Source organism: Malus domestica, chromosome 12 (genome assembly GCF_042453785.1).
Source record: "Malus domestica chromosome 12, GDT2T_hap1".
NCBI lineage: Eukaryota > Viridiplantae > Streptophyta > Magnoliopsida > Rosales > Rosaceae > Malus > Malus domestica.
The window spans coordinates 21528536-21556389 of NC_091672.1; the positions used below are offsets into that span (position 1 = coordinate 21528536).

At 37.7% G+C, this 27854-nt stretch overlaps 2 protein-coding genes and 2 pseudogenes across 2 annotated transcripts in view; 1 reads left to right on the forward strand and 3 right to left on the reverse strand.

The window, feature by feature from the left end:
- LOC103423432 (light-harvesting complex-like protein OHP1, chloroplastic) overlaps positions 1–27854 on the reverse strand; it is a 90215-nt gene that overhangs the window by 50725 nt on the left and 11636 nt on the right. The gene's annotated exons all lie outside the window — the stretch shown is intronic.
- On the reverse strand, positions 1495–3758 carry LOC103430375 (L-type lectin-domain containing receptor kinase IV.2-like; annotated as a pseudogene).
- Positions 7663–8157, forward strand: LOC114820011 (uncharacterized). The gene has a single exon (XM_029089853.1). It carries the CDS (start codon positions 7663–7665, stop codon positions 8155–8157), a length of 495 nt encoding a protein of 164 aa, XP_028945686.1.
- On the reverse strand, positions 16999–19213 carry LOC103430377 (L-type lectin-domain containing receptor kinase IV.1-like; annotated as a pseudogene).

Here is a 27854-nt window from a genome sequence, read left to right on the forward strand (position 1 = left end):
GTGATGGAGACTAACTCACAATCAGCCAAAAAACACTTTTCAGTGGCAATACAAGTAAAAAATTGATGACTCACTACCCTCCAAATGCTTTCGGGCAAGAGCAAAGTCATTACAGTCGGGCTAATTTGCCTATAAAAGGAGGAAGAGGCCTCAAAGACAAGGACACTCAACCAACCAAACAAACAAACATACAAACTTTGCTCTCAAGCCAGATTTGCATCCAAAAGCTGTAATTAGTCTAGATCTCAGTTCTTTTTAAGATATCTCTCTCACAACGCTATCTTTTGTCTTGTTTAGAAGCTATGCTATCACCCCTAGTGGCGTAGTATCGATTCCCTTGTGTAAACTAGTTTACCATCCATTCCTTTCTAGCATACAAACCCCTGTAATCATAAAGAGAAGTGACTACAAGAAGTTCAACCTTGACAGACAAGGTGAAATCTTGCTCAAAGCTCTTTGTTTATTCTCTAAACTTGTTGGTCTATTACGTAATGCATTCTTCATAATGTATTCAAGTCATTTCCGCATGTTTTCCTACTTTAAGAGTCTTATTTGAGTTTGGATCTGGTCAGTTTAATGGATATGCTTTCATTTAAAACCAATCAAGAACTAAACAAATAACTTAAGGGATCTGGACTCCCCTCATTCGAATATACAAGACTATGAACTGAAAATCCTTGATCACAAGGCAAGAAAAAGAACTTAATATGGACTTAACCCATCCACGACAATCCTTTGATAACAAGAAGTCCAAGTAACTTGGGGCTCAAGTAATCGACTAAACACAAACTTGTTCTACATCTGTTATATTGATATAGCAGTGGCACGCCTAGCACTTGGTTAGTTTTAATTGCGAGCCTCAAGGCCTACACATAAGGCCTCACAAAGACACATTTCAAAACTAACTCTGTCCTCTTCTTGCAGCACATCAGAAGGCAAGAGCTCGACTATACATCCAAAGTGCCAATCCTTTAGGGAGCTATGTTGAGAGCCGAGGAGTCCTCTCCAAGAAATCTTCACCCGAACAAGAACAATATGCAGTATGCACACAGAAGTTGCTAGAGATTCCGGTTTCGTTAAGCCCTTCACCTCACCTTCTTCTTTAGTCTAGCATCGAGATATTCGAGCAATGGACTAATCATCTTTTACGTACCATACATATTGAAATTTGAAACACATCAGAACACGTTAGAACAAATAGAGATAATCACATGTTTGACAGAGAGAACCTGTTACATTGACAAGCTAATAAGCACTTGGATACAAGACAACAGATTGTTCTGATTCTCGATTGTGGATTTTATGTTGTACTTCATAAAAATATTTACTAGAGAATGCTATGTGCTAGGTGTCAGCGACCCTTTGAGAGGAGTGATGACTCTGCAGCATATGAATAGGAAAACCCACCCGCGCCCATTGCAATTTCGTCAAAACCTTCTTTGTGAGGAAACGCTAAGCCCAAGAGACATACTAAATTTTGATGACGAACACAAGTGAACAAGAACAATCACTGTATGACTATATTGCTCTGTGCAATGCACAAAATCCATATTGCTCCGTGCAGACTACAGATAGAATAGCAAAGAACAAAAGAACAAACTTGTGTATGATAATATGATTGGCCATGAATGGATTGAAATTTACATAAATCATAAGTACTAGAAGTGCCACTCAGTTTTATACGTTATGAATACCAGATACATAGAAGATCATATTGCTTTTGGATTCATCGACCGCTGTAGAGGAATGACGAATCTGCAGCATATGATGACGGTGAAGACCCCCAGGCCATTGTATACTCGTCAAAACCTTCATTCTGAGAAATGGATAAGCCACTTACAGAAACACTAAGAAGTGATAACTCTGCAGGCAAAGGAATATCACCCTCCAAATGCTGCACAACTTGGCGCATCCTTGGCTTTACTGTAGGCTCTGATTGGTAGCACAACAGCCCAAGCTTCAATACCAACTCCACCTCCTCCACTACAAAATCATTACCTAACTTTGGGTCTTTCGCCTCAAGAATATTATTTCCTTTCCAACAAGAAAAGACCAAATCAACCAAAAGCACATCCTCAGAGCCGTGATACTTTATTGGCCTTTTTCCACTTGCAACGTCAAGCAAAAATACACCGAAAGCAAACACATCACTTCTTGTTGTGGCCTGGCCTGATCTTGTATGCTTAGGAGCTAGATACCCAAAGGTACCAGCTATATGAGTAGTTTGAGGGTCTGAACCGTGGTCATATAATCTTGTAAGACCAAAATCTCCTAGTCTTCCGTTCCATTCCCCATCCAGTAATACATTGCTGGCCTTGACATCTCTGTGAACCACAACCTGATCCCATTCTTCGTGCAAATAAAGCAACCCTGATGCTACACCTCTTATGACTCTAAATCTTTGCCTCCAATTGAGAGTGACCGCCGGTTGGCCAAAAAGGTACTTGTCCTGGCTTCCATTAGGCATGTACTCATAGACCAACAATAGCTCACCTTTTCTCCTGCAGTAGCCCAATAATGGGACTAAATTTTGGTGACGAAGATGTCCATTGCTGACAATTTCTGCAACAAACTCCTTCATCCCCTGTCTTGATTCGTGTGAGACCCTCTTTACAGCAATCTCAATCCCAGAGGTGGGCAATATATAACTCTTTTGTGGCAATATATAACTCTTTGTATTTAAACCTTTGAGGCCCATATTCAAGCTCCTAATCCTCAAGCAGTTCTGCAAACTTCTTCTTTCTTCTTAAGGCATAAAAAGAAATGCTAACACAGCGACACTCACCAAGATCACAGGCAGACCAATGGTCTAAAGTTTAGATATTTTTTTAGGTCCTAGCCGAGACATCTTGGGAAGTTGTGAGAGAGCAAGTTCTTCAGCCTGACCATTTATCTTAAAGCTCCACCCCACGAGGTAAGCAGAAGTAGTAAGCTGGGCAGTGGACGAGGAGAAGCCCACGTACATGGTTCTGTGAAGAACTAGGGAAAAGTCTCGTGTCAAAGACAAAAGTGGACTATATAGCTTACCATTACTAACAGGAGCCAAAGAGGCATTGATTTGCTTCTTGCTACCATCATAGTCCACCCAAACTTGTACCAGTTGGCCACTGGTGATCAATCTTTCTCCGACATAATATCCGGCAGGAGAAGCCACCTCAGAGGCCATACCATTAATATCAATCCCAACATGGTTATCGTTGATGTCATTGAACTTTTGGTTTTGAAAAGTGTCAAGCTCTACAGCAAAAATATGATTTGTTGGGCTGCCATCATTTGTGCGGTTGAAAAGGCCTAGGTATTGGGCTGAAGCAGCATGGGGCAACCCTCCTGTTGGAGTGATGACAAAGGCTATTCCATGGCCATAGAGACCTGTATATCTCATAGCAAAGATGAAAGTGGTAGAGAATGAGAGAACTGAAGCGTTGGATGAGTTCTTGAAAATTACTGTGTTGGGATGGAAGGCATGACCAATCATGAATCTAGTGTCATTTATAAGCCTCAGAAGACCATTGGGTGTCACTCTTGCTATGCCGTCTAGGCTAAGATTTGCAGACCGGAAACCATGGTAGGCGAAAGTGAGATCTTCAGCAGCTGCTATGCTGACTAGTACAAGTAGTATTAGAAGCGTGAAACACATCAATACTTCTGCATAAAGAAATGGAGAGGGACAGGGAAATGGAGGAAGCAGATGAAAGAGGACTAATTACTCGTTCTGCTTTCCGGAATTTTCCTGGAAATGAATTGCGTAAAGAAATTTGTGTTGTCACACCTTAAAGATAAGTTTGATTAATATGAATTATTGAAGGTGATTTGACTGAAGAATTTTTATTCAACGTAATAGTTAATGTGTATCCTTTGCTGGCTTGGTGAATGTTTCTGCCACGTAGCTGATAGAATTGCAAGTGTACAGTATCCCTAAGGGAGTATATATAATGATAAGTTGAGTGTTGTTCCGATCATATAATCTAAATTTATTATTGTGATAATTGAAAAATAAAAATAAGTATAACAAGGTTTATGATGACAAAATTGGATATGCCAAGAAACTACGCAAGTAAATATGAAAGATGAACGAATATATAAAGTGCTAGGACACCAACTTCACCTAATCAATTCCATCCGAAATCTATAGCATATTAACCCTAATTACTACGCATGTTGACCATTGATTTTCCCTAAATTATTTGATGTTCCCTTCCAGACTCAACCAAAAAAATTTGTGACTAACAACCCATTATTTTCCAAGCAAAAAATTCAGAAAACCAATAACTCATTACTCACTATAGGAAATCCGTAAAATAAACTGCATAAACCATGTTATTCCATTTCTGGCACTTATTACTAGAAGCTATTTATTAGATATCTCTTTTCGGTCTCAACCTGGTCGCCAATTAAATCCAAGCATTAAGAATAGATTCGAACACTCAATGTTAAATAATAATAAAAAATTAATATAACTATAAACTTCGATGGCTATGCTACATCTTAGACCTAGCAAAGAAAATTTAGTTCATATTATTAAAGTACAAATAATTGAATTCAAAAGAATAGAAAGAAATAACCGAAATTCCATCTTGGCTCACTTCCATGGCAAAGCTTGAATCTCCAATCTTCCTCCTTGCTCTTGGCTTTTCTCTCCCTCTCTGTATGTGCGTGTAGGTAGTGGCGAAGCCAGGAATTCTCGGGGGGAGGGGCGAAATTTAAAAAATTTAGGGTCCTAAAAAATGTGAACATTCATTCGAGGTGTAAGTCCTGCATTTGCAAGAAGATTATTTGAACCACCCGTAATATTCATAGGAGAATTTGCACTAACCGAAATATTCAAAAGAGGATTTGGACTACTCAAAATAGTCGAAGGAGGGTTTGAAAAACAATATTATTTGAAGGATGATTTAGCACCGTTTCTCGTTGTATCGTCCTATTACTTAACTGTATAATTAGCAAAGTTTTAAAAGATGCTAAGCTCTAGTCAGACGATGGACATGACTTTACACTTCGGCAAGGACCTAGGCAAATTTGAATAAATTTATTATACACCGTATAAATAATTGTCTATTTATTATATAGTTTGTAATATCCAAAAAACATTGATTATAAAACATATAATATATAAAAATATTGACAAATTTTCTTCATTACTTTGTTGAATTTGATGGTAAGAGAAGAAAAAACAAATAATTACAAGTTTTTAATATTTTACAAATTATTTTTTGAAGCTCGTATAAATTATAGTGAATTTTAAGATAAATAACAATATCAAACAAGTGGTTTAATAAATATTGAAAGATTGGTCAAATTAATTGGACAATAATTAAAAAATAAAATAAATTCCAATATAAGTCAGCAAAAGCAGGTTAGGGGGCGCAAATTGATTGGCCAATATTTACAAAAAAAAAAAAAAACAAATTGTAAAGGTCACGTGGGGTGGGATGGGAGAGAGAGAGTCTCTCTCTTCTTCCTTTCTCCTCTTCTTCGTTAGAACCAAACCAGAACATTTCCAATATCCAGAAGCTGTTAAATGCAGATCTTCATTCCTCATTTCTTTGGCCTAGGTTTTTTTTTTTTGGAAAAAAAAGAGAGCCCGTGATCAGCCTGTGCTGTGATAGAACAGGGAAACCCAAAAGGCCAGAAAACCAGACGGAATTTCATCACTTCCGACGAGACCGGAAGGGCGGAATCGCCGCTCCTGTGCTTGATTTCCGGCGAGGGGAGGGGCGGCTACCACTCCTCGCCCTCACGTAGCTTCGCCACTGCGTGTAGGTGCTGAGAGAGTCTCTCAATCTTTATGCCGTGACTTGAGTCTTGATTTATACATGCTTCTTCTCTCTCTTTTCCTTATTCCTCACATAAATCTTATGAATACACCAACTTTTTCGAATTCTCGTTGAACTTCCTCTTTTACCCTTACTTAAATTTGAAAAAAAAAAGGAAAGAAATAAACCCAACCCCCAACGATGTACAAGTGACCATTGATCACAGTGGTGGAATGGTGTTGGCCCTTGCATAATAGCGTGAGTTCGAACCTCGTCGGTGGTTAATCTAACACTTAATTTAACTAAATATATTGTTTGACCAAAAAAAACAAAAAAAAAAAAAAAACACCCACCAAAGCACCACCATATTCCCCCCAGATAGCCAAACATGCACTACCATTAACGAAATTTCATTGATTTCAATAATCCAATTGTTACAAGACTAGCACTTTTCCATATGTTTTTCCTACCCATAGCTATCAAGTAGACAACCTTGATTCTAGCGTTTGAAATTGCAGTTTTTACAAGTTATAAAGGTGTCTTGGGGGAAGAGGTGGGTGGTGTAGGTTTTTTTTTTTGGAGGGGGGGTTGGTAGCGAAGTGGCGGAGGGTGAGTGGGGTGTCAGTTAGGTGAAATAGTATTTGAGGTTAAAATTGAAATTTAAAGTGGGGTGCCAATAAAACAACCATTATAAGAAACATAATCAATGTTGAAAATAGTGGGTATGTATGCCCACATGCATACAGTAAACTTTTCACAAGCGTATAATTTGTTTGCTTTCAAAGTATTTGCTCTATAAATGGAGCATTACGAGTATTAAAAAAGATAGAGTGAGAAAGAAAGAAAAGTTAGAATATTTTCAGTATCCTCTTATTTCTTTCTTATCTGCAATCATTTTGTGTTACTGTAATATATTGCAACAATCTTGCACCTGTCCCTAGCAAAGGTTATCTCTCTAACTTTTGCCTATTTATAACACGTTATTAGCATGACTCTCTAATCATTTCTCATTTCCCTTCACCGAAAAAAGAAAAAAATGTTTCCTTTAAGGTTTTTACTATTCTTCTTCTTCCTCTGCCTCAATTGCTAGATATACTCTCGCAAAGAACTATTTGCACCATGTTTACTTCTAGTTCTCAACCTAACAGTTACTTATATCTTTGATTTCTTGTTTGGTGTAACTCTTGACTACTAACCCATTGTTTATTTATGCAATCCAAGATGGTGCATTATCATCGCCTATCTTGGACTGCAAATCTAATTTTACTGCAAATTTTAAGTGGAGCGGTATAATCGCCCACCCGATCCTGCATATTTAAATTTGCCTGCTATTTAATTTTATTGCAATTTTAGGTGGTGTGGAATAATCACCCACCCTGCTTTGCATATTTAAATTTATTGCAATTTTAGATGGTGTGGAATAATCACCCACCCTGCTCTGTATATTTAAATTTTATCGCAATTTTAGGTGGTGCGGTATAATCGTCCACCTTACTCTGTATATATAAATTTTCCTACTGTTTAAAGTGGTGCGGAATAATCGCCCATCCTATACTTGTTTCGATGAGAATGGTGCGGTACAATCGCCCTTCTCATTAATCATGTAAATCTTGAGCTTGAAGTTTCGAGTACTTATCATTTTGGCCTGAAGATCAAAATTTGTAAGAACCAGAAGTTCTAACAATATATTCCTCCATAATACATATTATTGCAAGTTCTTACACACTTCATTTTTCCTTCAGAAAAGAAAATGGCGAACTTGGCAAAGCTTGATTTTGTTGCCCTGGATATTACTGGAAAAAACTACCTTACCTGTGTAATGGAAACCAAGATCCATATGGAGGCAGGAAATCTTGGGGAGACCATCAAGGAGGATAACAGTGCATCCTCTCAAGATTAGGTGAAGGCCATGATCTTTATCCGTCGCCACCTTGATGAGGGAATGAAGAGTGAGTACCTCACGGTTGAAGATCCATTAACCACCTGGAAGGCATTGAAAAATAGATATAATCACCAGAAGACGGTGATTCTTCCAAGGGCCCGTTATGAGTGGACTCACCTAAAGATCCAGGATTTCAAGATGGTGGCTGAATACAATTATGTGATGTTCAGAATTAGCTCCCAGTTGAAACTTTGTGGAGAAACAATCACTGAGGAAGATATGCAGGAAATTACTTTCAGCACCTTTCATGCCTCCAACGTGCTCCTGCAGCATCATTATAGAGAAAAAGGCTTTACTGAGTACAACCAGTTGGTATATGTACTCCTTGTAGCTGAGCAAAACAATGAGCTTCTGATGAAGAATCATCAATCCCGACCTACTGGATCAGCACTATTCCTAGAAGTGAATGCTGCTTCCCTTGAAGGAAATACCACATCCTCTCGTGGAAATAATTACAAATGAGGAAATGGCCATAAGCAAGGCCGGTGGAATGGGAAAGGCAAGAACCATGGTGTCCTGTTTCATAATCAGGTTCCAAGGCATAATCCAGGCCCGAGCTTTAAAATTGCAAATCGCCAGAAAGGCAAAGCTCATATGAACACTCCTAGAAATCCTGAAGGAGTTTGCTATAGGTGTGGTGGTAATGGACATTGGGCGCGTACTTGTCGCACCCCAAAGCATCTGGTGGATATGTATCAAGCCTCCCTCAAGGAGAAGGGTGTCGAGACCAATTTCCTTGACCAGGCTCAACCAATGGAAACACCTGATCTAGTGTCCAATTTATCAGGATAGCTGAACACAACCCTCCTGGATGTTTCAGACTTTATTATTGAAAGAATGAATGAAGTTTATAGGTCCGATTGAATCATTTATGTTTAATGTACTCTTGTTATTTGTACTTGTGGTTTAATGCTCGCATTTTCAATTCAATAAAAGTAGTATTCCAGTATGAATAAACTACTTTTTAACTGTAATTTCTTTACTCAGAGAACATGGATAAAAATTATGATTATTCTCAAAACAAGAGCAATGGCGGAGACTTTTGTCTTGCAGACAGCGCAACCACGCATTTAATACTTCGAGATCAAAAGTATTTCGTGAACTTGGTACTTGCAAAAGTAAAGGTAACAACAATATCAGGGCAATCAGATGTAATTGAAGGTTCAGGAAAAGCCCAAATTATGTTACCAAATGGAACAATATTGTCCATACAGAATGCATCATACGCTATTCGATCCATTCAAAATTTGTTGAGTTTTAAAGACATACGTCTAAATGGATACCACATTGAAATGAAAAGTGTAGAAAATGTGGAATATTTATGCATTACCTTCAATGATACCCCGAATCGTATATTGGAGAAGTTGCATGGTTTATCGAGTGGATTGTATTATACTTACATAAAGACAATTGAGGAACATGCTGTCATGAACAAGAAGTTCATGGATTCAAAAGTTTACATGCTTTGGCATGACCATCTAGGTCATCCAGGATCTACCATGATGCGTAGAATCATTACCAACTTTAATAAACATCCATTATTGAGCAGACACATTGTTGTCTCAAATGATAACCCTTGCAAGGCTTGTTCCCAAGGGAAGTTGGTAATTAGACCATCACAACTAAAGGTTGATGATGAATCCCCATCATTTTTGCAAAGAATTCAAGGGGATATTTGTTGACTTATTCAACCACCTTGTGGACTATTTTGATATTTTATGGTTTTGGTTGATGCATCTACCCGATGATCACATGTTTGCCTATTGTTTACACGAAATGTAGCTTTTGCTAGATTTCTTGTTCAGATAATTAAGTTGCGAGCACAGTTCCCAGATCATCCCATTAAGTCAATTCGACTTGATAATGTTGGTGAATTTACGTCTCAAACCTTTGATGATTACTACATGGCACTGGACATTGATGTTGAACATCCTGTTCCTTATGTCTTTACTCAAAATGGTTTAGCAAAGGCATTTATCAAGCGGCTTCAATTAATAGCCCGCACTCTACTCATGAAAACGAAATTGCTAGTCTATGCATAGGGACATGTTATCTTACATGCAGCATCATTGGTTCGACTGAGACCCATAGCCAACCACCAATACTCATCAATACAACTCGTGTTTAGACATCAACCAAACATTTCACATTTATAAGTTTTTGGTTATGCTGTTTATGTGCCTATTCCACTGCCACAACAAACTAAAATGGGACCTCAGCGCAGACTGGGAATTTATGTGGGTTTTGATTCACCATCTATCATTAGATATTTGGAACCTTTGACTGGTGATATGTTTACAGCTCGTTTTGTTGATTGTCATTTTGATGAGACAATCTTCCCGTCGTTAGGGGGAGAAAAGACCGTTCCAGAAGAACGACAAGAGCTGACACAGGTTGTTCCCACCTTATCTCATTTTGATCCACGAAGCACTCAATGTGAAAATGAAGTGAAAATGATCATTCATCTTCAATGTATTGTTAATCAAATGCCAGATGCATTTAATGATGTTTCGAAAGTGGCAAAATCACATATACCAGCTGCAAATGCACCTGCAAGAATTGATGTCCTTGTTGGACAAAATAAAGTGGCCATGAATGATTCATCCAGTGCATGCCTGAAGCGTGGTAGACCCCCAGGTTCAAAAGATTCAGCCCCTCGAAAGAAAAAGATGAGGGCACAGTTGAACCCAAATGAAATCATTCAGGAAAAGAAAATGAATAATAAATCCACAATTTATGATTCTGTACTTCCAGAAAAAGAAAATGTCCTTGATGAGACACATGTCCTTGAAGAGACAGAAGTACATGAAAGCAAAGAAATATCCATAAATTATGCATGTGCTAATGAATTGTCGAATCGAAATGAAATAATCATCGGTGACATGTTTGCATTTGCAATAGCCACTGAAATTATATTAAGCGATGACATTGAGCCCCGCTCTGTTGATGAATGCAAGCAGAGACATGATTGGCCTAAGTGGAAAGATGCAATACAGGCAGAATTAAATTCCTTGGAAAGACGAAGTGTTTTTGAACCAGTAGTCCAAACCCCACCTGGTGTGAACCCCGTAGGTTACAAATGGGTATTCACAAGGAAACGCAACGAGAAAAACGGGATTGCAAGATATAAAGCATGACTCGTTGCACAAGGTTTTTCACAAAGACCTGAAATTGATTATGAAGAGACTTACTCTCCTGTAATGGACGCAATTACATTCCGTTACTTAATAAGTTTGGTGATTTCAGAAAAACTTGACATGCGACTTATGGATGTCATCATCACGTATCTATATGGAGAATTAGATACTGATATATATATGAAAGTCCCAGAAGGACTTAAGTTGCCTGAAGCAATTAACAAACCACGAGGTATGTTCTCAATCAAATTAAGGTGACCACTATATGGGCTAAAACAATCTGGACGAATATGGTATAATCGTCTTAATGAGTATTTGATCAAAGAATGATATATCAACAATGTCATCTACCCTTGTGTGTTCATTAAGAAATCAAATATTGGATTTGCTATAGTGGCAGTATATGTCGATGATATGAACCTAGTTGGAACCCCTGAAGAGCTCAATAAAACTGCTGAATATCTGAAAAGCGAATTTGAAATGAAAGACTTTAGGAAAAAAAAATATTGTCTCGGCCTGCAGATCGAGCATTGTGCTAATGAAATTTTGGTTCATCAATCAGCTTACATTGAAAAAATACTGAAGCGATTTGGCATGGACAAGGCTTATCCAGTTATCACCCCAATGGTCGTTCGTTCTTTGGATATTAAGAAAGATCCATTTCATTCAAAAGAAGATGATGAACTGGTCCTTGGTCCAGAAGTACCATATTTGAGCGCAATAGGATAGGTGCTTTATTGTATTTAGCACAATGTACTAGACCATATATAGCTTTTTCAGTTAACTTGTTAGCCAGTTATAGCTCTGCTCCAACAATTCGTCATTGAAAGGGAGTCAAAGATGTTCTACGATACCTTCGTGGGACAACAGATATAGGTCTCTTCTACTCAGACAAGCCCACAAATGACCAGATCCTTGTTGGATACGCAGATGTTGGTTTTCTCTCCGATCCAAATAAAGCCTGCTCACAAAATGGATATGTGTTCACTAATGGCGATACTGCAATTTCATGGCAATCAACGAAGCAAACGTTAGTTGCTACATCTTCCAATCACTCGGAAATAATTGTTTTACATGAAGCAAGTCGTGAATGTTCTTGGTTAAGATCAATGATCCATCACATCTGGAATTCATGTGGTCTACCTTCAAAGACAGACACTCCAACTGTCATCTATGAAGATAATGCAGCTTGTATCGCCCAGATGAATGAAGGATTCATCAAGGGTGATAAGACTAAACACATATCTCCAATATTTTTCAATGCACATGAGCTTCAGAAGACTAAAGTTATTGAAGTAAGACAAATCCGTTTCAATGAAAATTTAGCAGACTTGTTCACCAAATCTCTACCAAAGTGCACATTTCAAAAGTTAGTGCAGGGAATCGGATTACGTCGACTTACAAGTTTGAAGAATGCGAAATCAGGGGGGATACAATTCAAGGGGAGCATCCATGATACATGCATGTTGTACTCTTTTTCATTCGATTAGGATTTTTCCCACTGGGTTTTTCCTATCAAGGTTTTAACAAGGTAGCATAAGCATGCTTAACACCATATCAACAATCCGGGTAAAGTTGTACTCTTTTTCCTTCGCTATGGTTTTTTCCTACTGGGTTTTTCCAAGCAAGGTTTTAACGAGGCAACTGATGTTGATATGTGGGCATTCAAGGGGGAGTTTTGTAAATAGTGGGTATGTATGCCCACATGCATACAGTAAACTTTTCACAAGCTTATTAGTATAATTTGTTTGCTTTCAAAGTATTTGCTCTATAAATAGAGCATTACGAGTGTTCAAAGAGATAGAGTGAGAAAGAAAGAAAAGTTAGAGTATTTTCAGTATACTCCTATTTCTCTCTTATCTTCAATCACTTTGTGTTAGTGTAATATATTGCAACAACCTCGCACATGTCCCTAGTAAAGGTTATCTCTCTAACTTTTGCCTATTTATAACAATAAAGGTCTTTTGGGGGAAGAGGTGGGTGGTGTGGATGTTTTTTTGGGGGGGGGGGGTGGTAGCGAAGAGGCAGAGGGTGAGCGAGATGTCAGTTAGGTGAAAATAGTATTTGAGGTTAAAATTGGAATTTAAAGGGGGTGCCAATAAAACAACCATTCTAAGAAACATAATAAACATACTTTCTAATAATCTCCACCGTACATTCTAATTACATTAGGAAACATAAGGCTTTTTAGTTAAATTGGTTCTAGAGATTGGCTCCTCATCGATAGAAGTAGTCATTAGTGTTTGTTCTATTAGACAACAAGATTGCATTTTTTTTCACTTCGTTCAAATAAGAGTTCTACCCGCACTGAATTTGTCCTTTCTCTCCTTGAGTTTGTCCTCCGTAATTCATTTTGCTCTTTTCGTGAAATATCTGTCAATATCTTCGTTAAGTGGATGAGTTGGTTTTACAAAACTACCCTTAAAAAGGTAGTCACGTGGTCCTTCATCTCGTGACTATTTAATGAGGATATTGACAGATTTTTTACGGAATGATCAAAATAATTTATAATGGACAAACTCAAAATCACTTGTATCAATTTTTATTGTCAAAAACTAAAGTGATGAATTATGCGAAAAAGGAAAACATAATCATCACCAACTAGGCTTAATTGACTGGTCCACTTTATTAGGCCAATTATCTAAATCTTGTACTAGTCCAACAAAAGCTCATGCGGGTCCAACTCGGTAATTCTTCAAGCTTCCTCGTAATTTAACCACATAAATTTCATGTTTTGTTTTTAAATATTTTTTATGAAACTCACACAAAACAAATTAAACTCAACAATTTATGTAAAATAATAACTAAATAATAGATAAAAGAGGTATAAATATGCGTAAAATATCAACCTAACAGTAGGGTGTTGGCTCTTCTGGTTGGTTATTGATCTTTCTTTTTTAAGACGGTAGCACTAGCAGCGCATCTATTTAAATATGGGAACTTTCATGAAAATGATTTGGATTAAATTTATTTTAATATAAAAATCATGTTATAACTTTATTTAATTAAAAAGACTTAAATTTTAAGGAAAATTAATGAAAAGGGCTTCAAATCTTTACATTTTAATAAAAAATTATCCACTAACTTTATTTAATGACAAGGACAAAAGAATTAAAAAAAATCATAAAGAACCCAACTTGCGTTGGGCGCATCCCTCCATATAAACTGATATAACAAATCATTCATGTTTTGCTTATTGTAGGCACCTTGGAAACTCAAATTCCAATTACTTTGGAGTTTGTCAAAACGAAAGCACAATCTTTCGAGAAACCTCACTGCCCAAAACAAAAGCAAGTAGGGAAGTGCGAGAATACTCCATTATAATCCAATACACAACTCCATCAAAGAAGGTACATCTAGATTGCCAAGAAATCACAGTATTTGAAAAAGAAGGAATCACAGTTATTCTTCTCCAAGCATCTGACCTAAGGCAGTAAACCTCAACTTCAAGGACGACATTCTCGCGTGGAAGCAAAACCCTAACAAGCCTCACAACCTTATAGTCGTTTTTTTCCCATTGAAGGACTTGAAGCGGAGATATGATTTGGACTCATATCCATGGGTGAATTCGATTTTAGTGATTTCATTTGTGTTATTTTTTTATTTTGCAGGGAGAGAAGGTGAGATTGTAGGTGGAGGAGAAGAGGAAGCCGTAGATGGGTGGACAATAGAAGAAAATTAAGTAATTGGTGTAGAAAGTTCAGAAATTGAAGACATATAGAGAAAATTTGATGAGTATTGAAGAAAATTAGAAGAAGAAAATGTGTTTGGAAGGTGAGAATGTGCTAAGAAAATTCAAGAAGAGGACAGAAGAATGTAGTACTGTCAAGTTTCATAAATAGTGTAGTACGTTTCATAAACAGTGTTGTAAGTTTCATAAACAGTGTAGAGATTTCATAAACAGTGTGAGGATGCGAGGGTCCGCGCGTCAAATTTTTTTTTATATCAAAATTATGTCTTTTTCATTAAAATTTAAGTTATTTTGTCATTTTTATTAAAATTTAATGGTTTTTCATTAAAATTTAAGTCTTTTTAATTAAATAAAGTTATAGCATGGTTTTTTATTAAAATAAACTTAGTTCAAGCCCTTTTCATGAAAGTTCCTTAAATTTTAATAAAAAAATCCTTAAATTTTAATAAAATGGACAAAAAAACTTAAAATTTAATGAAAATGACATAATTTTAATATTAAAAAAAAAATCTGACGTGCGGACCCATGCGTCCTCACACTGTTTATGAAATTTACGACACTATTTACGAAAACTTATTGTACTATTTATGAAAACTTACGACATTGTTTATGAAACTTAATACATTTTTTTTATGAAACTTAACGGTACTACATTATTCTCTCCTCTCTCGAACTTAATCTCTCTAGCACCGAGAGAAGAAAGCTCTCTATCCCACTTACCTTCACAAATCAACCCCAAACTTAGCATATTCGAAGTCTCTGGGATGCAAAGATCACAATGGTGGTCTTACATGTGGGATCGGTGCAGTGTGGACTTTGGCACCATTAATGCCCGAGAGCTTGAAGGTATCAAACTCAAACCCAGGTGAGGTCTCTACTTACTTTTAAATTCTTGGGTTTTAATCTCACTATGTTGCACTATGTGATGCGAATTTTACGTTGCAACTCAAGGGTTTCAACCTTTGCAACTTCTGCGTATACGAACCCCAGCCCCGACGACAAATTCCAACAAATGTTGTCGAGTTTGAAGTCGGCTGGTGTTGGTAATGCATCCATTCTCTCTCTCTCTCTCTCTCTCTCTCTCTCTCTCTCTCTCTCTTGTTTCTGGGATGTTTGGATGAAGGATTTGTTGTATCAATTTATATGGGGGATGCGCGCAGCTCATTATATTACGAACTTTGAATGCTTACGGAGACTTCAAGCCTTAACTTTTGAGTGGAGCAAAACCTACCAATCCCACAAAGTATGAATCATGACTGACGTAGAATATACAGATCAACATATGAATCTTAAAGAGCCTAGTGCAAGTTGGGTTCTTTATGGAATTTTTTTTTATTCTTTTGTCCTTATCATTAAATAAGGTTAGTGGATGGTTTTTTTTTATTAAAATGTAAAGATTTGAAGTCATTTTCATTAGTTTTCCTTTTAAATATAGGACCAAGACTAAATTCTATATAACGTCACAGTCGATAGTTGGAAATACTAAGTCAATCATCTTTACTAATTAATAAAACACTCATTGTTAACTAAAATCCTATGAAATTTCCAGTTTAACCATCTAATTAAAACATAACGTAAATAAGAAACATGGGGTAGAAATGTAATTTCACATAACCAAATATTGTTTTTTTTTTCAAAACCTCACCTACATGTAATCCTAACATATCTCTAATTGAAAAAAAAAAAACTTCCCACTCCCACATTCTCTCTCACTTTCTTCCTCTCTCCTTCTATTTAAAAAACAAGAATAAAAAATCTTCTCACACACTTTGTGTGTGCCCATATGCTAGTATATAAAAAAAATGTATCTTTTCACATATTATGAATATTAAAAATTAATATATACATTTTTCTTGTATTTACCTAATTAATTTAAAAGAAACTAACTAAAAGTACTTAAAAACTTTAGTTTTAATGAAAAAGAACAAATAAATGTGTAAGTGAATAGTATCAGAAAAGGTAAAAATGTGATTTTTCGTTAAAAGTGAACAGTACCAGTAGTGTTTAATTAATACTCTTTTTATTTAGTGTAACTGGATTCAAAAAGCTCATAATACACAACCATTTGTACTTCCTTCTTCCTATGTATGGAAAGGATTATTTTAACTGTCTGCTTGAATTTGCCTCTAGAACAAGGTCAATAATGAGAAGCTCGAAGATAAAATTATTGAGGAACCAACAATCATGATGGAATAGCTTTATTGTCCTTGTTTCAGAGGCAACTTCAAGAAGAAAATACACTAATCTTGTATGATCGGCTGGGTGCTAGATATCTAAATGTTCCAAGATCTCATACTAATTAGCAATTAAAAGAGCATTTTAAACGGAAACATAGTGATCAAACTATCCAGTGACTTCAAAATAATCTGACATATATTAATTTTGAGCAGGATCATTTTCGATCATTTCTGCTAAAGCGTACAATGCACTAATTTTTTAATTGTGTGTATAAAACATTAAAGAAGATTGACAAGCTAACAAGCAAATAGCTAGGTATATATTGCAAATCAGTAGATGAACATATATTACATTGACATGCTAACAAGAAAAAGCATTACATACATATTGTTTGCACCCCTTATTTTATGTGAATACCAGTTTGCAACAGAATCCTAATTGCTCAGAGTAGTCAGCGACCGCTTGAGAGAACTGTCGACTCAACAGAAGAAAACCTCGTCCTCGAAGAAGACGGATATGACTTTGCAGAATCATCAAAACCTTCATGGGGCGCAAATAGTAAGCCACTCGAAGAATGCGCAAGAACTGACAACTCCGGCAATGGAATGTCACGATCTAAATACTGCACAACTTGGCGCATGCTTGGCCTATCTGAAGAATTTGAATGAGAGCATAACAACCCAAGCTTCAACACCAGTTCCACTTCTTCAGCTACGAATTCCGTGCTTAACTTTCGATCTCTTGCCTCAAGAATATTGTTTTTCTTCCAACAAGAAAACACCCAGTCGACCAAAATCACTTCATGAGCTGGACCTTTTAGCTCTATTGGCCTTCTTCCACAGGCAACTTCAAGCAAGAATGCCCCGAAAGCAAACACATCGGTGTGTGTTGTGGCCCGACCTAATCTTGTATGCTCTGGAGCTAGATACCCAAGTGTTCCTACAATATGAGTAGTTTGAGGGTCTGTTCCGTGGTCATATAATCTTGCAAGGCCAAAATCTCCTAGCCTAGCATTCAGTTCCCCATCTAGTAATACATTACTCGCCTTGATGTCTCTATGAACCACAACTTGCTCCCATTCTTCATGAAGATATAATAACCCTGAAGCCACACCTCTGATGACTTTAAACCTTTGGCTCCAATTAAGAGTGGCCGTTGGTTGGCCGTAGAGGTACTTGTCTAGGCTTCCGTTAGGCATGTAGTCATAGACTAAAAGAAGCTCTCCTTTTCTTCTACAATATCCTAAAAGTTGTACTAAATTTCTGTGACGGAGGCGGCCAATGCTCACAACTTCTGCCACAAACTCCTTCATCCCTTGCCTTGATTCACGTGAGACCTTCTTCACTGCGACCTCAGTTTTAGAGGCAGGTAATATGCCTCTATAAACCTTACCAAATCCCCCTCTCCCAAAAGTTCCTTTTCCTTGAACCCTTTTGTAGCAACATATAATTCTTTATATTTAAACCTTTGAGGTCCATACTCAAGCTCCCAATCTTCAAGCAGCTCTGCAAACTTCCTCTTCCGTCTTATGGCATAAATGATGCCAACAATTGCAAGCAAAACCAAACTCACAGACATCACAGGCACACCGATGATTAAAAGTTTAGATTTTTTCTTACATTCTATCCGAGGCAGGTGGGGAAGATGTGAGTGAACAAGTTCTTGAGCTTGCCCATTCATTTTAAAGCTCCAGCCCAAAACATAATGAGACGTAGGAAAAGAACTGGTGGAGGATGAGAAGCCAACGTACATGGTTTTGTGTAGGATTGGGGAAAGGTCATGCTTCAGAGATAAAAGTGGAGCATGGGGCTTACCAGCACTGACTGGAGCCAACGTGACATTGATTTGCTTATTGATACCATCATATTCCACCCAAACTTGCATTGCTTGACCACAGGAGAGAGACAATTTCCGAAACCCACGATTGTTTTCAGCATAGTATCCTGCGGTAGAAGATTTCACAGAGTTCAAACTATTAATGTCAATTCCTACATGGTTGTTATCGATGTCATTGAACTTGATCTCCTGGGTAGTGTCTAGCTCTACAGAAAAAATATGATTGGTGACATTGCCATTGTTGGTTGAATTGAAAAGGCCTAGGAAATGGCCGTGTCCAGCTTGGGGAATCCCTCTTTTTGGAGCAATGACGAAGGCCATTCCATGACCAGTTGCAAGCACCGATCTGATAGCGAACACAAATGTTGTGGAAAATGAGAAAGCATTGCTATCAGAATATGAATTCTTGAAGGTGACTGGGTTAGGGTAGAAGGCATGGCCATTCATCCCTTGAGAGTCATTTGTAATCATCAAAAGACCGTTGGGTGTGAACTGGGCTACACCGTCTAAGGTAAGATTTTCTGACCTGAAACCTTTGTAGATGAAGCTAACATTTTGAGTTGCTGCTAGGGTTGCTTGTATGAGTATTACAAGCTTGAAAAACATGGCTGCCATTCTTAGTTCTCTCCAAAACCTCTGGGAACTTTGTTATAAGCAATGCAGCTTAGCTGAGCTGGCCTTTCATTGTCTCACTAATTAAATGTTTTGTCTTTGTGTAGCAGAATAAACAGTAATCCAGACTAGTCAGTGACTGCCACGTTGGCAACTTCTTGTTGAAATATCTCACATTGATATCTCTGAGAAATTAGGAGTTTAAATATTCCAACCTCACATTAACTAATACCGAGATCTTTTGTGATAAAATCTCATACCTGACAAATTGTGCATGTGGTAATTATTAAGTTAGAGACAATATCGGTGTTGTTGGAAGTGGGCATGTTGAAATATCCCACATCGACCGTATCTCTGGGAAAAGAAGAGTTTAAATATCCTTACCCAATTCCAACTAATATTGAAGCATTTTGTGATAAAACCCCACACTTGACGATTTGTGCATGTGGTAATTATTAAATTGCGGACAATATCGGTGCTGTTAGAAGTGGGTCTTTGGCCCCTCTTTTTGATAATTCTACACTTCTCAGCTCAAATTCATTTTAGACTTTATATGTGATTGTGATGGTGCAACAACCAACAATGACAGAGTTAGTTCTTCACCATACAACGTAGGAACAAGACCCCCATTATGTGATAAAACCTCACACCTGACAATTTGTACATGTGATAATTATTATGTTGGGAACAATATCGATGTTGTTGGAAATGGACCATTGACTCGTCTCTTTGATAATTCTACACTTCTCAACTCAAATTAATTTTAGACTTTATATGTGATTGTGATGGTGCAACCTCCAACGATGACAAAGTTAGTTCTTCACCATACAATGTAGGAACAAGACCCCATTTATCATAAAAAGAAAGGGAAATGACGCAGAAAGAGCCAAGGGGTCTAGGGAAGACGATGGAGATAGATACTTGGGAATCACTCAACCAGGAGCAATGGATTCGCTCAATGTCTGTAATCGAGGATTCACTCAACACAACTAAGTCTAACACTTAATTTAAGAGTAAAAACTCACTCTCTTCTTAGATTGATTATAATTCACTAAATTGACTTCCTTTTGAGTACATAAGGATAGGGAGATCAAAATAATTGATAGGATAAATATTGATACTAAAAATTATGGTTTCTAGACATCCAGTTAAAACATGGCTTTGAAAGATAAAAAGCCACCAACAACATGTATAAGACATAGACCATATTAGTTGTTGTGGGCTGCATCATACTCCTTTTCTCAGAAAGATTTTCGGCCAATTGTCATCAAGAGATTTTCGGCCAATTGTCAAAGATCATCCAATTCTGTTGAAGTTTGCCTTCAAATAGTTTTTCCCCATCCCCCTACACAACATTAGTAACAGTCAATAATTTGATGATAAGAGAGCAATGTAAAACAAGATAATCTTAATACATACGAAAAGATACCTCCAACATGCAGTTGAAATAAAAGTTTTTCTACTATAAGGATATCACCGTACATTAAAATTGTGGACATTCTATAGTCAAGTGAAGTACTTTGAAATACGATAAAGAGAGGTAAGATTTACAAATCTGAGAATACATAAAAAATGGCAGGACAAAATTGCACTATCCCCATTGAAACCTACATGACATTCAAGGGTAACGTTTGGATTAAAGACAAAATTCAACACCTTCTGGAGTTTAACTAATTTAAAGGGACAAATATATGTAATTCCTTACAAATTTCAAGACTACATTCAAAGTTCAATCAAACATAATAATACTATTGCTTTGGCATTTTATTCCAACTAATTTAAGGGAATGAAAGCATATCACCTTGCAAATGCCGAGAAATTATTAGGTCTGTATTATTTTTATACAGTTGAAAATTAATATTATTTTTAATTTTTACATAAATTTAAAAAAGAAAAAAAATGAAAAAAACGTAGGAGATCGATCTCCTTCCCCTTCCTGCGTTTGGATGGAGGGATGGTGCTGGTGATAATCATAAGTGGGTGAACATGATTTCGATCTCTTTCTCTCCTCTGGGTCGAATCTCAGTTTCTCCCGCGCCTCCTTCCACGGCAAAACCCCGCAAAACCTAAATCTTAATTGTCGAATGTTCAAATCAAACCCAGTTCCTTCTTTACCAACTCGCCAAAAAACTTTTCGACCAGAAACGCGTTGAAATTATAATTTGGGGGGCTGTTTTGGATTTTCCTTTTTACCATTTTTAGATTTTGTTTTTACCGTAACCTTAAACATCGAAATACACCGCGTGATCTACGCTCTGTTCTTGAATTTCAGTGAGGAGGTGAAAAAATCCTGGTTTTTTTTTTTTTTTTCAACCGAATATGGGCAAGTACAGAGGTCAGGGGAAGCCCAGAGGAGGATGATTGTTTCGCAGAAAAACACAACCTTTGAGAGACCCAGAGGGGGAAAAGAGAGAGATCGAAATCATGGGTTGCTTTGTTGCATGTTTTGGTTCTTCCAAAGACAAAAAAAAAACAGGTGTAATCAGGAAAGCAGGGTGGTGTGCGGAAAGGATTACCGGATGGAGATCGTCCGATCTCTTCTGTTCTCTCTTTTTTTGTTTTTTTTTTAAATTTATTTAAGAGGTTAAAATGACATTAAATTCCAGCTGTTTAAAAATAATGACAGATAGATAGCCAAATTTGAATGGAAGAATCACGGCTGACGTGGTACTACAATACCACCTAATAATTTATCCAGAGAAGTTGTGAGAGAACAATTTCTTGTGCCTGGCCGCCATTCTAGAACACAATGACTAGTGAGGAGTGAGCATGTGGATGAGGAGATGCCAACATACATAATCTTGTTATGGACCATGGAAAGGTCGCGCTTCAAAGATAAGAGTGGAATGTGGGGTTTATAAACAACGATCGGAGCCAAAGTGACATCGATGTTCTTCTTGGCGCCATCATATCCCACCCAAACTTGCATTGATTGATTGCTAATGAGGGTCAAGAGAAGAGAATGCTTTGAATCCTTATATTATTCTTCCCAATTTGAGGTATAATATACAATTCTAGAGCTGTCATGATAAGGAAAGGATAATTACGATAATTACAATCCCAAATTACAATGGATTAATCGTAACTAGGAAATCTTAAATTGTACGAAACTATATACAAGTCAACATTCTAGCCCAAGTTGGTGTATTTGATAGGATTTTTAGTATCTGCATAAAGAGGGTTAAACTCACACAAAATACTTGTAAGAGAACAAAGTAATTGTAGTAAAAATGCTTATGCAAGGTCGTTCCCACATGAGTTATCTAAAACAATTTATGCAAAACCAAAATCTTAGTTAATTATTTGAAAACAAGGATTAGAAAGGGTTGATTTTGAATTTACATATAATAAAAACAAATTTAATAAAAGCAATTTAGGAAAAACAACTAGTAACCAATTAAGAAGAAATCAGATAAAAAAGAAAAGGTTTTGAGAAATAAGTTTGGAAAAGCATTAGGATTCTGCTGTCATCTTAACAATCCTATGTAGATTTACTAATTATTTATGAATTACCCATGCAACTTTGAATGTCACATCCTGGCCCGGGCCCCTACCACATCCCGGGCTCGACTCTACCGTAGCACGATATTGTCCGCTTTGGGCCCCGACCACGCCCTCACGGTTTTGTTTCTAGGAACTCATACGAGAACTTCCCAGTGGGTCACCTATCCTGGGATTGCTCTCACGCGAACTCGCTTAACTTCGGAGTTCTGATGGAACCCGAAGCCAGTAAGCTCCCAAAAGGCCTCGTGCTAAATAGAGATATGAATATACATATAAGGCTTACAAGATTTACTCCTCTGGACGATGTGGGATGTTACAAGCCTTAAATAATGGAAGAAGTACTTTTCATCGGGGGGATGGACCAGTTACTAGTGGTGAGAGCATTGGACACAAAAACGACATGTGTAATTAGAGCGACAACGAAGGTCTATCTGTCTACTGTCATCTCAGATGCTTCGATTTTTCTTTTATATACCTGTGGTAAGTCTTAAAACTAAAGTATATATGTACTGAAAGTTTAGAGGACTTGACAAAGAATTAAGAATGGTAGCCGTGTTTTTCAGGCTTGTAATATTTAGATGAGGATCCCAATGGTAGGGATCCTAGGAATGCTCACATTTTAGCCGTTCATCGTATATCATGCGGTAAAAAATCATTTGAATTTTATTATTTAAAAGTAAACACAAATAGTACCTGACGAAAATTGACCGCACGATATACGATGAACGGCTAGGATATAAGGATCCCTAGAATCCCCACCATTTGGATCCGAATGGGATCCTTATCCATAATATTTCTACTAGTAAACCTAGCAGTAGCTGAAAATGTTAGTTTCACCTACAATGGCTTCCGGTCCGCTAATCTAAGGCTAGATTGTGGATGCAAACTTTGCCGTCTCTTTCTTTGACAAAAATGCACATGCAAAATAATAACATTTTCGATTGAGGCCAAAAACCTCACGCTCCCACGATGAATAGGGGGCTTTGGCGGAAGAATCTCTAATGCAAAAGTTAGAATTTTGAAAATAATGTATTTAGGAGTTTACGGGTAGCCAATGACTTAGCATTTTAGTGGGATAATAGATGTATTTATAGGAGAGTGGGCCCTTTGGATGGAGAGTGACTGACCATATTTGGGGGTAATGGGTGAATAATTGCAAGATATTATGTGAAATAATATCTTGCAATTAACATGACAATTATTCCTGGTTTAAATAGGAAGTTTTGGGAGTTACCTTTTGAATAAAATCATTAAGGGATAGATGATGAGTGTGAGAGGAATATGAAATAAATTTCATATTGGTCAAATTTGACTCTTCCTTGATTGAGCAGTTATTGTCTGTTGTATGTGCGTGGGAATTCCCGTATGCTTCAAGGGTAATCTCGTCTTTTCACCAAAAAATCCATGTGTCACCTCCATGATTTTTCGGATTATTTTTTGCTCCATAAATGCTCCCACACCTGTTGGGCTGCTCGCAGGAAAGGGAAGTGGTTGTAGAGAGCTCCAATTGCTTAAGGAAACATAAGATTGTTTTCTATTTTGATGTAGATTCCCGCTTTGATTGGAAATTAGATTCTTCTAGGAAAGGGAATAAATTACCTCCAAAGTCTATTTAAGTCTACTTTAAGTATAACATTAAATCTTTGAAGAGCAATTATTTAACCCTACAAGAAAGAGAGAAAGCTAGAGGATATTTGTTCCTCGTCTCCTAGCAATCTTCTTTGCTTGCCTGTGCAAAGAACCGTCTTTTGTTGTTTTCTTTGTCTTCACGCCATACTAAGGTAAGAAAAAATTAATTTCCTTGTCTTCTTATTTTTTGGAGCCTCATGGCTTGAAATTTGGCTCAATGGGGATTAAGGATGTGACCAAAGTGGCTAGGAAAGCCATGGAGTTGCTGTAGCGTTATGGTTGCTGCTGTCGACTCGACATGGCTAGAGGGTTGGCTGCAGTGGCGTGGGTCGCGAAGGTGAGTTGGGGCTCGGCTTAGATCACCAATGAGATGCGCTAGGCTTGGCTAGCGTAGGCCAAGGTTGTGAAGTGCTAGGCTTCAGCTTGTGCGGGATAGATGAAGGAGGTGCCGGGGCAATTGTCCCCTCATGTTGGCTTTGGGTTGTGGGCCATTGGGTCGAGAAGAGAGAGATAGGGAGGCAGCATAGGCTGGGCTCCCTTGGCTATTCTTTCTTGCATCTTTGTAGAATTTCTTCGAGCATGTCTTCTTTAAGCCATAAGAGCATGATGATGTGTCGTCGTTGTATCGTCAAGGCAGGTCTTTGAGTAAAGTGGTCTACTTTAAGGCTGCTCACGTCAAAATCAATTCTGATGACTCGTTTAGAGACTTCCTCAAAGCATATAGGCATTCCACTCCGTTTGGGGTGCATGTGAAACATGTCAAGGAGGGGAGCAGCCGTGGGCCATGTACTGGGGCGGAACGCTATCAAGTTTCACCCTTACTACTTTGTGTTGGGATTACTTTTCCTATCCCAAGTTTCTTCCAAGAAGTACTTTTCTTCATGAAGTGTGCCCCCGCTCAGTGTTCTCCAAATGCGGTCCACGTGATGGTAAGATTCATCAATCTGAGCCAATTCTTTGACTTAGATCTAATAATCAATGAATTCTGGTTCTTCTTTGACATAGGTCGTATTGGTTGAGTTAGGTAGTTGCGATTTTGCCATAGGCTCTTTAATCATTTGAGCAAATAAGATCATGATTGGGCCAAGGAAACTTTGCAGATAAGTGGAAAGTGGGAGTCTGATTCTTTTCCTGAGTTGGGCGTTCCGACAATTTTCATCACCGGTAAGTAAACTGCTTAGTTTTTAGGTTGCTTTGTGATTCTAGTGAGCTGTTCTCTGGTTTACTAATTATCCTCTTTTGTCTATGTAGATTCGGAATTTCGCTAGCTCCCAAAAGTTCTAAAGATATGAAGAAGGTGCACATTGCTTTAGGTATCCCTGCTGAGTACATTGAATGGCGTTGGCTGCTTAGTCCTTTTCATTGGAAGACATGTGGGCTGCCCCTAAGAGAGGAGATAAATCGAAGTTATTTGCTCGTCCGATCACTGTCGTCGACCCTTTTGCAAATGAAAGTGGAAAAAAGAGACATTCCACGCATGCTCAAAAGATATTGGTTGAGAAAAAACTGAAGACTTCCTCCACTGCTCATAAGGGTCTGCCTACTGCCGAGAAATTTGTAATTGACTTGACTTTTTCTAAGGGAAAGAAAGAAAATGCTGCTAGATATGAGCATGTGACGTCTGCCATGCTGAAAATGGCTAGTACGATTGCTGATAGGATTGCTCAGCGTAGAGATTCCATTGTGCCCCCAATGCCAAAGTCTATACCAAGACGTCCATTAAGAGTTAAGTTCGATTCACATTTGGAGATTCTTGCTATTATAAAGAGCAATAAGGTAAACTCTGTTACTAAAGTGGTGCATGGGCCTATTCCTCTTGCTACTGAGATTGGTTCGCATGATGAGAAAGATGAGTCTACTAGCATGGGCAGTTGTGAGAAATCTACCAAGCCTATTTCTGAAGAGTATACAGACATCTGTGAGCTTTTAAAGCTTGATTTTCTTGAAGACATGAAAGTGTGTGCCAAACTTGTTGCTGGCGTCATTTAGGTTGTTTGCTCAATTTCTTTTGCGAAGCATATGACCCAATATAAAAAGACAGCTTTGTTTGCTATGATGCAGAAAATGGTGATTCTGGCAGCCGAGTTTATGCTCCTTCACTAAGAAAATACCAAGGGTACCAAGGAGATGACAACAACTATGGAAACTTAGGCTTATACTTCTACTGAGAATATAAAAAAGTTGGAACATGAGCTCGTTACTTTGAAGGGGTTCAATATATCTACCCCCACTTCTTTGCAACTTGAGACAACTCGCCAGAAGATCGATGACTTGATGGCTAGGTTTGATGCGATACAAGTTAAGTATGAAAGTTCAGATAAGGAGATTAGTCATTATATACCTCAGATTCAAGATCTTGCATACCATTTCAGAGCTTCATTTTGCTACCTATGCAAAGGATGAAGAGTTGATTGCTGCTTGTAATCAAGTAATCCACTTCCGGAAGATCATGATAAGCTTGAACTTCAAGTGTTGGAACTCCAATGTGTGCTAAAGATCAACAAAAGTCTGAAGAAGGAAGTGGATGATTTGTAGTGCATCTGTGTTTGTCTACTCGAGGAGAACGACCAGTTGAAGAGTGAAAAGGTTGGATCACCTTTTCGGTAGGCTGTCTAACTTTGAGTTTGCTGGAAAAGACTTCGAGACCTTCTCTATTTGTTTGAAAAATTTTCTTGCCTTTACTTTCGAGGCTTTCATTGGTGAGGTAGTCGGAAAGGTCGGTGCTTAGGCTGGGGCAGCCGAGGGTGAAGTTCTAGATAATTCTGAAAATGTGGCGTGCTGAAGGTGTAGCAGCCGAGTAGTAGTGGGATGTCCAAGATGCTGAAGAGTAGTTTCCTAGGTAGCCTTTAGGATTTTCTTTATTTTCCTTGTTGTTTTTTCTTTTGCTCGAACTTTATAGGCCTTTGTTCTTGGTTTATCAATTTTGCTAGAAAATTTAATAAACTTGTTTCCTTTGCTTTTCTTCATCTTTGCCTCTTTTGTTTACGCCTAACCTTTAACCTTTAGATTAGCGACAGACGTGCTACTTTTCCATAAACAGACAAGCCTGCGTAGCCTATATAGTCATAGGTTTCGGTGTAGATCTTTTACAAAGCTGTTAACCATACGGTCGGTAGCCAGACGCCTTACTTACAGAAGCAAATGAGTTTGCATGACCACTTGGCTATTAGCTTCGGTTTTCTTCGATCCTTTGAGCTATATGGCCTGCATCACAACATAAGAAAGATTTCTAGGGCATGAAATTCGCTAACCTTTTGTGGCAAAAGTACATGGTTGTATGGAATTTCGTGGGCAAAGGTCCGAAAGAACACTTTGCATTTTATGTAACCAATTATGTAGGCTGCAAAGCAAGTATCACAACACTTTAGGAATCAGTGTAGATCTGAATGATCATTTCACGTTTGGCAGAGATGAAGCTTATCAACTGCATAAAGCTTATCAACTACGTACCATGTTAGCACTACATAAAGTTTTGTATGTGCACACTAACTGTTAACCTTTCAAAAAAATGTGTAGTTGTATAAGTTTAGCTTGGCTAACTACTCGAAGGGCAAGCCGTAGGCTGTATTTTG